At 45.9% G+C, this 13,578-nt stretch overlaps 1 protein-coding gene across 6 annotated transcripts in view; it reads right to left on the reverse strand.

The window, feature by feature from the left end:
• Positions 1 to 3,286: 3,286 nt before the first annotated feature.
• The window catches only part of EML5 (EMAP like 5), a 151,480-nt gene continuing 141,188 nt past the window's right edge, over positions 3,287 to 13,578 (reverse strand). For 5 of the 6 annotated variants that reach the window (XM_056545621.1, XM_056545622.1, XM_056545623.1 and 2 more), the window contains 12 exons: positions 12,290 to 12,310; positions 12,004 to 12,177; positions 10,284 to 10,492; positions 9,998 to 10,155; positions 9,635 to 9,749; positions 7,480 to 7,668; positions 7,220 to 7,392; positions 6,950 to 7,112; positions 6,730 to 6,833; positions 5,162 to 5,312; positions 4,873 to 4,973; positions 3,287 to 3,911 (listed from right to left, as the gene is read on the reverse strand). In XM_056545621.1, the coding sequence (XP_056401596.1) occupies positions 3,875 to 3,911; positions 4,873 to 4,973; positions 5,162 to 5,312; positions 6,730 to 6,833; positions 6,950 to 7,112; positions 7,220 to 7,392; positions 7,480 to 7,668; positions 9,635 to 9,749; positions 9,998 to 10,155; positions 10,284 to 10,492; positions 12,004 to 12,177; positions 12,290 to 12,310 (1,595 nt within the window). In that variant the 3' untranslated portion in view covers positions 3,287 to 3,874. Of the gene's footprint in view, positions 3,912 to 4,872; positions 4,974 to 5,161; positions 5,313 to 6,729; positions 6,834 to 6,949; positions 7,113 to 7,219; positions 7,393 to 7,479; positions 7,669 to 9,634; positions 9,750 to 9,997; positions 10,156 to 10,283; positions 10,493 to 12,003; positions 12,178 to 12,289; positions 12,311 to 13,578 lie in introns of those variants that run through there. The other variant, XM_056545624.1, reaches the window with a different exon arrangement.

Raw genomic sequence — 13,578 nt, forward strand, 5'->3', positions numbered from 1 at the left:
TACTGGCTTAAGCAGGAGGACATGTCTGGCACTGCATGATTTGAGTCCCTAGTGGTGTAGTGTGTTACTGATGGTAGCCTTTGTTACTTTGGTCCCAGCTCTCTGCAGGTCATTAACTAGGCGCGCCCCCCCCCCGTGTGGTTCTGGGATTTTTGCTCACTGTTCTTGTGATCATCTTGACATGACGGGGTGAGATTTGCAATTTGCAAATAAATTCTTTGATAATCAGACAATGTGATTTTATGGATTTTTTTTTCTCATTCTGTCTCTCATAGTTGAGGTTATAACCTATGATGGTAATTACAGCCTCATCTTTATAAGGGGGAGAACTTGTACAATTGGGGGCTGACTAAATACTTTTTTCCCCCACTGTACTTCCCTTAGGCTGGGTTCACACCACGTTTTTGCAATACAGTTCCCATATCTAGTTTTTGGATGAAAAACTGATTCCTCAAAACCGGACTAAATTATTGTATCAAAGCGTGTACAAATTTTACCCGTATACAGATAAAAACCATATACAGTTTGAAAAAAAATGATGCCTGGTGGCATCCGTGCTTTTTTTATTTTATTTTTAAAGAAGAAAAGTATACGTTTTTAACTTTTCACTCAATTATAAATAAAGTTTCACTTGTTTGCAGTTTTTTTTCTTGGAATTTCAATCAAAGTCAAAAACTGGATAGTACTGTACGCTAATGGTTCTGTACACTTCCCATTGACTCCCACCTTAAAAAAAAATAAAAAACGTATACGGTTTTTCACCCAGACCAAAAACCGTGGTAGGCTGCTGTTTTTGGGTATGGGATAAAAACTGACAAAACTGTACAAGACTCAAAACGGACACAACTGGAGGCATCTTTTTGCATACGGTTTTCAATGGAGAGTCAATGCATACGGTTCCATACGGTTTTCAAATTAAAAACTTATACAGTAACTGTATTGCAAAAAACGTGGTGTGAACCCAACCATACATGTCTGGCGGCCAGTATCGAATTTCTTTTCCCCGAAAGTTCATTTTCTGCAGCCTACAAAATAGTTATTGTCTCGGACCTTTCCCAGCATGCTGTGCGGCCTGAGACAATACATCACAAGTCAGGTGCTGAAAGGGTGCTTGGCTGCGCCGTCTGTGAAGCCGCCTCCTGCTGATGATCTCAGAGCACATGTGCATTCATCATCATATAGATCCACAGCTTGTGTGTCAGGTGATGTCGGGAAAGTCATGTGATCAAAGGGAGTGTGGCTGTGCTGCAATGGGTGGGGCGGTTGTATGGGAGGGAAATAAGTCACCTCCCACCTTGAAACAAAGTATCCTGGGGATTGTAGTCTGAGGGAGGCCACAGAAACTGCAATAGCCAATTCCCAAAAACAAGCCAGCAGCATGATGGGGGACACAGGACACGGCCATTTACCACCAACACAAGCACAGATCCTTGGTAAGCATGTCCATTACTGTCTGACACTTCATTACTAAAGTCACCTTATGTTGGAGAACCAATCTAAATATTCTCCAGATGGATTCCGCTGTAGATTGTTCCACAGTTACAGATCAGGACTGTTGCTATGGCGCCTCCCGTCTGACCTGATACCCAGGGTGCACTGCGTCTCCCCACACCATTATTGAGGTTCCCACCCAATGCCAATAAATATGGTGCACATGTAACTATCAGGATATGATGTGTGCACAATACCCAGCATGCAGTGCGTCCATCCAGACCTGATTTATCATCCGCTGCAGCGTTTACAATAGTGATAAATCTGCAGCACATCTGCGGTGTGTGTGAATGCAGCCTTAGGGCGATGTGCAAACGGCAGAACAATCGCCACAAAGCTTTCTAAATGGAATTCTGCCGAAATTCAAGCGCCGTTGAGTTTAATTTGATTTCGCCCGCAATAGTCAAAATATAAAGACTTAAATTTTGTGGAATTTCCACAGCGGAAATTCTGTGTGAATGGGAACAACTGAATGCCATTAAACATAATGTGCTTTAAAGGGGTTATCCAGGAAAACTTTATTTTTATATATCAACTGGCGCCAGAAAGTTAAACAGATTTGTAAATTTCTTCTATTAAAAAAAAAAATCTTAATCCTTTCAGTACTTATGAGCTGCTGAAGCGGAGTTGTTCTTTTCTGTCTAAGTGCTCTCTGATGACACCTGTCTCGGGAACTGTCCAGAGTAGAAGAAAATCCCCATAGCAAACCTCTTCTACTCTGTGCAGTTCCCGAGACAGACAGAGAAGTCAGCAGAGAGCACTGTTGCCAGACAGAAAACAACAACTCAACTTCAGCAGCTGATAAATATTGGAAGGATTAAGATTATTTAATAGAAGTAATTTTACAAATCTCTTTAACTTTCTGGAGCCAGTTGATATAAGAAAAAATGTTTCTTCCTGGAATACCCCTTTAAAGGGGTACTCCGCCCCTGGCATCTTATCCCCTATCCAAAGGATGGAGTATCCCTTTAAATTTTAGCTAAATTTCTGGTGGAATTCTGCAAGGAAATTTTGCCGCGTGAACATAGCCTTGAAGGGGTCCTCTGCTGGGGATCTCCGAGTCGGTAGCAGCGGTGTCCGGAAAACGGAAGTGTGGAGCTTCCGCGTTCGTGTCATCATTCAGGTCTATGGGAGGCAGCGTGGCGGCCAATCACGGGCGCACACCAGAGTTCGCTCCGTGCACGAATGACGCGGGACCCGTGCGGTTAGACATCTTATCGCCTGTACTTTGGATAGACCAGTATTTCCCAACCAGGGTGCCTCCAGATGTTGCAAAACTACAATTCCCAGCATGCCTGGACAGCCTTTGGCTGTCCAGGCATGCTGGGAGTTGTAGTTTTGCAACATCTGGAGGCACCCTGGTTGGGAAACACTGGGATAGGTGATAAGATGTTTTCACCCCTTTAAGGGAATATTCTAGTTTTAAGTACATAAATGAGGTTGATTATTAAGGCCCAAATATTTACAAAGTTGCTTCCTAGGTGCACAGTTTTTGCTCAGCGCCCACTCCAGCTGGAACCCGGTGCAGATAGCCTCGCTGGACTTACAAGTGCGCTCCAAATTTATCAATGCCTGGTGAATCTAGTAGATCAGCTTGCTGTGTTCCCCCCCCCCCCCCGACCATCCAAAAGTTGTGCGTAAAAAAAAAAAAATTTATAAATAAATTCCAACATCTAGCTCAACTAAATGAGACAGAGCTGCAGTACCAGACACAACCAGAATGTCAAGAGTGGCGCTGTGTTGTGGTAGTTGCAGGATTTTATGGCTCCTCCAATAAAAACAAGAGACCGAGAAGAACTTATAAGAAATTATATTTGTTTTTTTTATATGCTCTGTGTGGCCCCAATATGAGATACCGGCCCCTTCTAGCACCGAAGAGGTAACGGCGGACCGGAGAACGTCGTCTTCATCACAGCTGGAAGTGTCCAAAAGAAACAAAGCAGCACATAGATATGGCAACGGCAGCGCGGGACGGACTGCACAAGGCAAAGACGGGAAACGTCAGACTTTGGGAGAGAAAGGGAAGGCACTCGCGTCCCGGCCGGCACAGCGATTAGAGCGAGGCCCTGGTGCCCGCCGTACGTCCAGGCTGCTCTGCGCCATCATCAGGGAATCATCGTAATCGGTTCGCTAAGTAACCACTGCGTCCTTCCGGCAAAACGGGTCGGACCTGTCCGAGAACTGGCACAAGTGAGATAGTAACACCGACTCCTGCTCTGAATAGATCCGCGGAGAGAGGCAGCGCATGCGTCCCGGTAAAGCTGATCCGCTTGACTCCCGCCTTCTCAGTAGGACACGTCTGGCTCCGGATGACTGCGACTTGTCCACGATTCTGCAGGAACCTCTGTTCTTCCGGATCCGCCCACGATTAGTCGTTTAGTCATCAGTGCGGCATGTGGACACATTTCCATACAAACAGGCTGCAATAGAGAAAACGTCATCAGGGGGCGCTAGACAGCAGTGGAGGCAAAGCATTACACTCCACCAGCAGAATAGTGAGTACAGCTCTGGAGTATAATACAGGATATAACTCAGGATCAGTAATGTAATGTATGTAGACAGTGATCTCACCAGCAGAATAGTGAGTACAGCTCTGGGGTATAATACAGGATATAACTCAGGATCAGTACAGGATCAGTAATGTAATGTATGTACACAGTGACCTCACCAGCAGAATAGTGAGTACAGCTCTGGAGTATAATACAGGATATAACTCAGGATCAGTACAGGATAAGTAATGTAATGTATGTACACAGTAACCTCACCAGCAGAATAGTGAGTACAGCTCTGGGGTATAATACAGGATATAACTCAGGATCAGTACAGGATAAGTAATGTAATGTATACAGTGACCTCACCAGCAGAATAGTGAGTACAGCTTTGGAGTATAATACAGGATATAACTCAGGATCAGTACAGGATCAGTAATGTATATACACAGTGACCTCCCCAGCAGAATAGTGAGTACAGCTCTGGAGTATAATACAGGATATAACTCAGGATCAGTACAGGATAAGTAATGTATATACACAGTGACCTCCCCAGCAGAATAGTGAGTACAGCTCTGGAGTATAATACAGGATATAACTCAGGATCAGTACAGGATAAGTAATGTATGTACACAGTGATCTCACCAGCAGAATAGTGAGTACAGCTCTGGAGTATAATACAGGATATAACTCAGGATCAGTACAGGATAAGTAATGTAATGTATGTACACAGTGACCTCACCAGCAGAATAGTGAGTACAGCTCTGGAGTATAATACAGGATATAACTCAGGATCAGTACAGGATAAGTAATGTATGTATACAGTGACCTCACCAGCAGAATAGTGAGTACAGGAAAGGTAATCTATATATATATGTACACTGTCTCTCACCTGCAGTCATCACCTCCTGCACTGACCACATAGCGATCCGCGCTGGTGAACCTTATGTTGGTCACATGGGCTGAATGCCCCAGAAAGCGCTTATGCTTTGCCTGGATGAGATACAATAATTACAATAATCATGTGATTTATGTTTTATAATTTTACACCATATATTTTCCGATCATTTCATCAGGATACAGCAGGGGGCTGGGATCACCTATCACTATATATATATATATACACACACACCCCCACACACACACTATATATATTTACATTAGAGGAGACATTTACTTACAAACTTGTCAGGACAGGGGAAGTCGAACAGTTTGACCATTCCAAAGTCATCGCCCGTAACCAGGCTGATCCCTGAGTGCGAGACGCAGGCGCACGTCACGTCTGACTTCTCGTGTCTGGACCAGATCCCCACCACCTCATCACCCAGGACGCTGCGGGGGAAGACGGACGGGTTAAAAGGCAGGAGTCTACCCGCAGTACCACTTCTGCTCCACAGGGGGCAGTAAGACATGTTCTGTATATAGGGTAGGAATCATATACAACAATGGTCTCCAAACTGTGAACCTCCAGATGTTGCAAAACTACAACTCCCAGCATGCCCAGACAGCGGTTGGCTTTTCGGGCTTGCTGGAAGTGGTAGTTTTGCAACATCTGGAGTTCTACAGTTTGGAGACCACTGGTATACTGCAAATACTTTGTATTGTCTCTAAGGCAACAAGAACAGAATCATAATGCAATTCTAATGTGTTTAAAAAAAAAAAATTTCCTTTGGAAAACTTTTTTTTTTTTTTTTTTTTTAAATCAACTGGTGCCTGAAAGTTAAACAGATTTGTAAATCACTTCTATTAAAAAATCTTAATCCTTCCAGTACTTTTTAGGGGCTTTCTAAAGAGAAATCCAAAAAAGAAATGCATTTCCTCTGATGTCATGACCACAGTGCTCTCTGCTGACCTCTGCTGTCCATTTTAGGAACTGTCCAGAGCAGGAAAAAATCCCCATAGCAAACATATACTGCTCTGGACAGTTCCTAAAATGGACAGCAGAGGTCAGCAGAGAGCACTGTGGTCGTGACATCAGAGGAAATGCATTTCTTTTTTGGATTTCTCTTTAGTATACAGCCCCTAAAAAGTACTGGAAGGATTATGATTTTTAAATTTTTTAAGTATGTTTCTATTCACTGACTAGAAGCAGAGATCTTGTGAGGGATAAAAAAAAAATACAGATTTACTAAGTAAAAGGAGCAGATTTCAGGGTGAATTTGCAAAAAAAACAAAAAAACAAAAAACATTGTGCACGCCTTGTACTATTGTATTTTGTAATTTACACACTTTTTGCACGTCATGAGGCATGGGGGTGTGGCTTAAAGGAGGGTGTGGTATAGAAAAAAAAGGATGTGGGTGTGGCTTAAGGGTGCGGTATAGTAAAAAAAAAAAAGGATGGGGGTGTGGCTTAAGGGTGCGGTATAGTAAAAAAAAAGGTTGGGGTGTGGCTTAAAAGAGGGTGCGGTATAGAAAAAATGGATGGGGGTGTGGCTTAAAGGAGGGTGCGGTTTAGGGGAAAAAAAGGATGGGGGTGTGGCTTAAAGGAGGATGCAGTATAGAAAAAGCTCTTTTTGCTACTCCAGTGTTTTCCAACCAGGATGCCTCGAGCTGATGCACAACTACAACTCCCAGCATGCCCGGACAGCCGTTGGCTGTCCGGGCATGCTGGGAGTTGTAGTTGTGCAACAGCTGGAGGCACCCTGGTTGGAAAACACTGCACTACTCTGACGTGTTTCACGTATCTTACTACTACTACTACTACTACTTCCTCAAGGTTAAAACGAGGGGCAGTAGTCCGATCACTTGCCTGGTCCAGGTGGCCCATGTTATCCGGTCAATCACAGCTTGTTCCGTAAGGAGTTTTCCTGAAGGCACTTCATAGACCAGCCTCTTATAGCAACCCGTGGAGACCTGCGAAAAGGAGGAGACCTATGGGATTACACCTCCTGCCGTATGGGCATACTGGGAGTTGTAGTATGTGGTGGTGTATTGATGATTGCGCTCTATACCGCGCGGCTCATCGGTACCTGCACATAGCGGCTGTCGGCAGAGAAGTCTATCTGCAGCACGAAGCTGGGGATATCTTTGCAGTAACTGATGCGGTTCAGCGAGGGGCCGATGGTGAGATCGTAGAAATCCACCGCGTTCTCACTGGATCCCACCGCCAGGTAATGAGAGTCCGGACTGAACCTGGGGACAAGCAGAGAAGCGTCAGCTCTTGAGCCCACACCAATATATATAGGAGCCCATGATTTGCCGCCATCACTCCACCTGACGCCTCATTGGTGGGATCTTACCTGATGTCTTGGATCGCCGACCTCCGATCCCTCTTCCTCCCCCAGATCTTTAAGGAGGCGACGACCAGGATGATGAACTCTCCGTTCTTCATCCCTATGGCCACCATGTCTCCTTCGGGACTGTAACACACCGTACGGGCCGCGTGGCCCAGATTCACTTTATTCAGCATCTTCTGTGAGGTAAAGAAAAGAACGATGGCGATATCATCCGCAGACACCAGGGGGCGCTCTCATATGGACACAGTATGGGGGATCACTACCTTGTCTACTATGTCCCATAACCGGACGGTCCCGTCCTCTGCGGCTGATAGGAAGAAGTCCCTGGTGGGATGAGTGGCCAGTCCCCAGATGGGTCCGTCCATGTGACCATTGATCAGGATATTACAGGCCGCGTTCTTCTCCCCGACTTCAATGATTTCTGCGTTGCGAGTTCCAACCAGGATCTTACCCTGAGGCCGGACAGAGAGGAATCAGATGCAGGGACAGAGGAGGGTGAAGGGCCTAACAGGACATCACGGGTCCCAAAATACCTTCTGGGGGCATATAGTTTACATATATATACAGTGGGGGAAAAAAGTATTTAGTCAGCCCCCAATTGTACAAGTTCTTCCCCTTATAAAGATGAGGCTGTAATTATCATCATAGGTTATAACCTCAACTATGAGACAGGATGAGAAAAATCCATAAAATCACATTGTCCGATTATTAAAGAATTTATCTGCAAATTATGGTGGAAAATAAGTATTTGGTCAATAAGAAAAGTTCATCTCAATACTTTGTTATATCCCCTTTGTTGGCAATGACAGAGGTCACATGTTTTTTGTCTTCACAAGGTTCTCACACACTGTTGCTGGTATTTTGGCCCTTTCCTCCATGCAGATCTCCTCTAGAGCAGTGATGTTTTGGGGCTGTCACTGGGCAACACGGACTTTCAACTCCCTCCAAAGATTTTCTATGGGGATGAGATCTGGAGACTGGCTAGGCCACTCCAGGACCTTGAAATGCTTCTTATGAAGCCACTCCTTCGTTGCCCGGGTGATGTGTTTGGGATCATTGTCATGCTGAAAGACCCAGCCACGTTTCATCTTCAATGCCCTTGCTGATGGAAGGAGGTTTTCACTCAAAATCTCACAATACATGGCCCCATTCATCCTTTCCTTTACATTGATCAGTCGTCCTGGTCCCTTTGCTGAAAAACAGCCCCAAAGCATAATGTTTCCACGCCCATGCTTCACAGTAGGTATGGTGTTCTTTGGATGCTACTCAGCATTCTTTCTCCTCCAAACACAACGAGTTGAGTTTTTACCAAAAAGTTCAACTTCTACCATTCTCCCAATCCTCTTCTGGATCATCCAAATGCTCTCTAGCAAACTTCAGACGGGCCCGGACATGTACTGACTTAAGCAGGGGGACACGTCTGGCACTGCATGATTTGAGTCCCTGGTGGTGTAGTATGTTACTGATGGTAGCCTTTGTTACTTTGGGCCCAGCTCTCTGTAGGTCATTCACTAGGTTCCCCCCGTGTGGTTCTGGGATTTTTTCTCACCGTTCTTGTGATCATTTTGACACCACAGGGTGAGATCTTGCGTGGAGCCCCAGATGGAGGGAGATTATCAGTGGTCTTGTATGTCTTCCATTTTCTAATAATTGCTCCCACAGTTGATTTCTTCACACCAAGCTGCTTGCCTATTGCAGATTCAGTCTTCCCAGCCTGGTGCAGGTCTACAATTTTGTTTCTGGTGTCCTTCGACAGCTCTTTGGTCTTGGCCATAGTGGAGTTTGGAGTGTGACTGAGGTTGTGGACAGGTGTCTTTTATACTGATAACAAGTTCATACAGGAGCCATTAATACAAGTAACAAGTAGAGGACAGAGGAGAATCTTAAAGAAGAAGTTACAGGTCTGTGAGAGGCAGAAATCTTACTGGTTTGTAGGTGACCAAATACTTATTTCCCACCATAATTTGCAGATAGATTCTTTAATAATCAGACAATGTGATGTTATGGATTTTTCCTCATTCTGTCTCATAGTTGAGGTTATAACCTATAATGATAATTACAGCCTCATCTTTATAAGGGGAAGAACTTGTACAATTAGGGGCTGACTAAATACTTTTCCCCCAATATATATATATAAAACACACACACTCATTCATATGTATATAAAATAGATAGATATGAGATAGATAGATAGATATAATAGATAGATAAATAGATATGAGATAGATAGATATAATAGATAGATAAATAAATAGATATGAGATAGATAGATATAATAGATAGATAAATAAATAGATATGAGATAGATAGATATAATAGATAGATAAATAAATAGATATGAGATAGATAGATAAATATGATATAGATAGATAGACAGGAGATATTTTATCTGATGTGATCTGCCCCCCTACGCCTTACCTTCCCCCGGCACACAGATCGCACACAGTCGGTCGTCTGGCCGGTTTCTAGCCTGAAGGCGCGACATCTCTTCAGTTCTTGGTCCCAAAGCTTCACTGCGCCGCCCTCCTTAGACCTGTACGGGGTTAATCATCATCATTGGGATACACATCATCTGCAGTATAGATCTTCGTTCTCATTGGCTGGGTAGGTAGGTGCAACATATTGTTGGAATGTATATATGGCGGTGTCTCCCAACCAGGGTGCCTCCAGCTGTTGCAAAACTACAACTCCCAGCATGCCCGGACAGCAACAGCTGGAGGCACCCTGGTTGGATAAAAACTGATAAAGGGAGGAGTGACAACAGATTGGTTCTGCACTTACGGCCTTTCCTTTCCCCCGGTGACGATCAGCCCGTCCCGCAGGGTGGTGTACATGGTGAACACCGGCCCATTGTGAGCTTTGGCCACAATCCGCGACAATATGTGATCCTTCCAGACACAGACGTCTCCGCTGATTGTACCGGTGAAGGTCAGGTTTCCCTGCAAAAAGGAACAAAAGCGTCACTGGGGGACACATAGCTGCGCCAGTCAGTGGTCTGGGAAAGCAGGGTCTCCAGTGCGGCGGCCATTGTAACCCCCCCCCCTTCCCCATAGAAGATAATACCCACAGCTCCGAAAGCCACCGCCAACATGGTCTGCATCCTGGCGTCTTCTATGGAGCTCAGCATCCCCTTCTTACTCAGCAGCGCCCTCCCTGCCAGCGTCCAGAACCGCACGTGCTTCACCCCCACAGACACAAACTGGGTGTCCGAGTCCGGGCGGAACTCCGCCACAAAGATCCGCTGGTTGTGACCGACCTTACTGGCGATTTTGGCACCTGGAGGGGATGAAGGAGACAGAGACATGGAAGCTGCTCCTCTAGGGCAAAACACGGACAGTCACATGACCCATTCATTCCTCCAGCGTGTATCTCCATATATACTGTTCCCTCTTATCTACAGCGCAACCTGCAGAAACGCATCCCGCAATTCATTCCTTTATTCCCATATCCTTTATTCCTACACACTACCCCACCCCATAACTCAATCATTCCTCCCAATACACTCCCATTCCATCCTACACCCCCCAACCAATTCATTCCCCCACCTCATAACCCATTCATTCCTCCATAATACCCCTATAACCCATTCATTCCTCCATAATACCCCTATAACCCATTCATTCCTCCATAATACCCCTGATAACCTATTCATTCCTCCATAATACCCTTATAACCCATTCATTCCTCCATAATACCCCTATAACTCATTCATTCCTCCATAATACCCCTGATAACCTATTCATTCCTCCATAATACCCTTATAACCCATTCATTCCTCCATAATACCCTCATAACCCATTCATTCCTCCATAATACCCCCGATAACCTATTCATTCCTCCATAATACCCCTATAACCCATTCATTCCTCCATATTACCCCTATAACCCATTCATTCCTCCATAATACCCCTATAACTCATTCATTCCTCCATAATACCCCTATAACCCATTCATTCCTCCATAGTACCCCCATAACCCATTCATTCCTCCATAATACCCCTATAACCCATTCATTTCTCCATAATACCCCCATAACCCATTCATTCCTCCATAATACCCCTATAACCCATTCATTCCTCCATAATACCCCTATAACTCATTCATTCCTCCATAATACCCCCGATAACCCATTCATTCCTCCATAATACCTCTATAACTCATTCATTCCTCCATAATACCCCTATAACCCATTCATTCCTCCATAGTACCCCCATAACCCATTCATTCCTCCATAATACCCCCATAACCCATTCATTCCTCCATAATACCCCCATAACCCATTCATTCCTCCATAATACCCCTATAACCCATTCATTTCTCCATAATACCCCCATAACCCATTCATTCCTCCATAATACCCCTATAACCCATTCATTCCTCCATAATACCCCTATAACCCATTCATTCCTCCATAATACCCCCGATAACCTATTCATTCCTCCATAATACCCCTATAACCCATTCATTCCTCCATAATACCCCCATAACCCATTCATTCCTCCATAATACCCCTATAACCCATTCATTTCTCCATAATACCCCCATAACCCATTCATTCCTCCATAATACCCCTATAACCCATTCATTCCTCCATAATACCCCTATAACCCATTCATTCCTCCATAATACCCCCATAACCCAATAATTCATTCTCACTATTTCCCCATAACCCATTCATTCCTCCACAATAACATAACGCAGCAGACCGGACTGTATTTTCATGGTTTCCTCATTCTCCATACTGCATGTACGCCATTCTCCACTGGACACTCCCCTACAGTCCGCACCTTCCTGCCATTTCCAGATGGTGACGCTATGTTCCGGGTCCAGCCCCACAGACAGGAGCAGTTTCCCGGTGGCACTGAAGCTGACGGAGCAGACGCCCTTGGAGTGATAGCATCGAAGTACGGAGAGGGTCTGCTTACTCACCGCGTCCCACACGTGTATGGAGGGGGCCGAGGCTTCGGAGGAGGAGACAGGACAGGGTTAACACATCTGACCGGACAAACACCCGCTCCCCCCACTTTATATGTATAACGCGACTTTACGATATCATGTAATAACACGACTTACCGGACATGTCCGCCGCATCACCTGAAAGTACATAACACAAATGTCTAATGTCATCGGGAAGAAGGACATCAAAGGGTTAATAAAATCATCATCAAAGGGTTAATAAAGTCTTATACGTTTACCGTATTTTTCGCCGTATAAGACGCACTTTTTCTTCCCCAAAACGTGGGGGGAAAAGTTGGTGCGTCTTATACGGCGAATATACGCCCGAGGCTGCTGCGGGCGAGAGCGGGAAGTCAGCGGTAAGTACAGAGGCTGCGGCGGTGCGGTACAGCGCTGACTACCCGCTCCCCACCCGCAGCAGCCTCATGACCGCCGGTGAATTTTTCCCCTCACACCGGCTATGTTTATTGCCCTATGCCTGGAACATACAGTTCCCGGGCGCCGGGCAAGTGAATTACTAATAACTGTTTACTAAAAACCAGGGTGCCTCCAGCTGTTCTGAAACTACAACTCCCAGCATGCCCGGACCGGCAAAGGCTGTCTGGGCATGCTGGTAGTTGTAGTTTCACAACAGCTGGAGGCCCCCTGGTTTTTAATATACAGTATTAGTTTTTACCTGCTCTGGCCGGCCCCCGTCTGCAGCCAAACACGGGAGCCAGCCCGGGCAGATAAAATCATAGGTTTTCCTATGCCGGACATCCCTATGTCCCGAAAAATCTTTTCGGGACATAAGGATGTCCGCGGGTCACTCACCATTCCCCGGCTGATGCGCGTCCTCCTCCGGTCCTCCTGCGGTCTTCCTGCGATCCTCCGCCTCTCTATGGTTGTACGCACGGGACCTCAGTGACGTCCCGTGCGTACAACCATAGAGGCGCCGGAGGATCGCAGGAAGACCGCAGGAGGACCGGAGGAGGACGAGTGCGGCCGGGGCCTGGTGAGTGACCGGCGTTGTGTAATCTTCAGCGTTCTGGTCACCGCTCCTCCGGTCCCGGCACCTACTGCTATGGTCCATAGGCCATAGCAGTAGATTGTGACCCCGGGCCAGAGGAGCGGTGACCGGAACACTGTGGGGGCAGCAGTACACTGTATATGGCTGGAAGCTGTATGTCTGTGGGGGGGAGCTGCCTACCATTGTGGGGGAACTATACTGCCAACTATTGTGGGGGGACTATACTGCCAACCATTGTGGGGGAACTATACTGACAACCATTGTGGAGGGGGGGGGGAGCTGCCTACCATTGTGGGGGAACTATACTGCCAACTATTGTGGGGGAACTATACTGCCAACCATTGTGGGGGGGAGGGGGGAGGAGCTGCCTACCATTGTGGGGGAACTATACTGTCTA

The sequence above is a fragment of the Hyla sarda genome, chromosome 11, assembly GCF_029499605.1.
Source record: "Hyla sarda isolate aHylSar1 chromosome 11, aHylSar1.hap1, whole genome shotgun sequence".
In the NCBI taxonomy this organism is placed as follows: Eukaryota; Metazoa; Chordata; class Amphibia; order Anura; family Hylidae; genus Hyla; species Hyla sarda.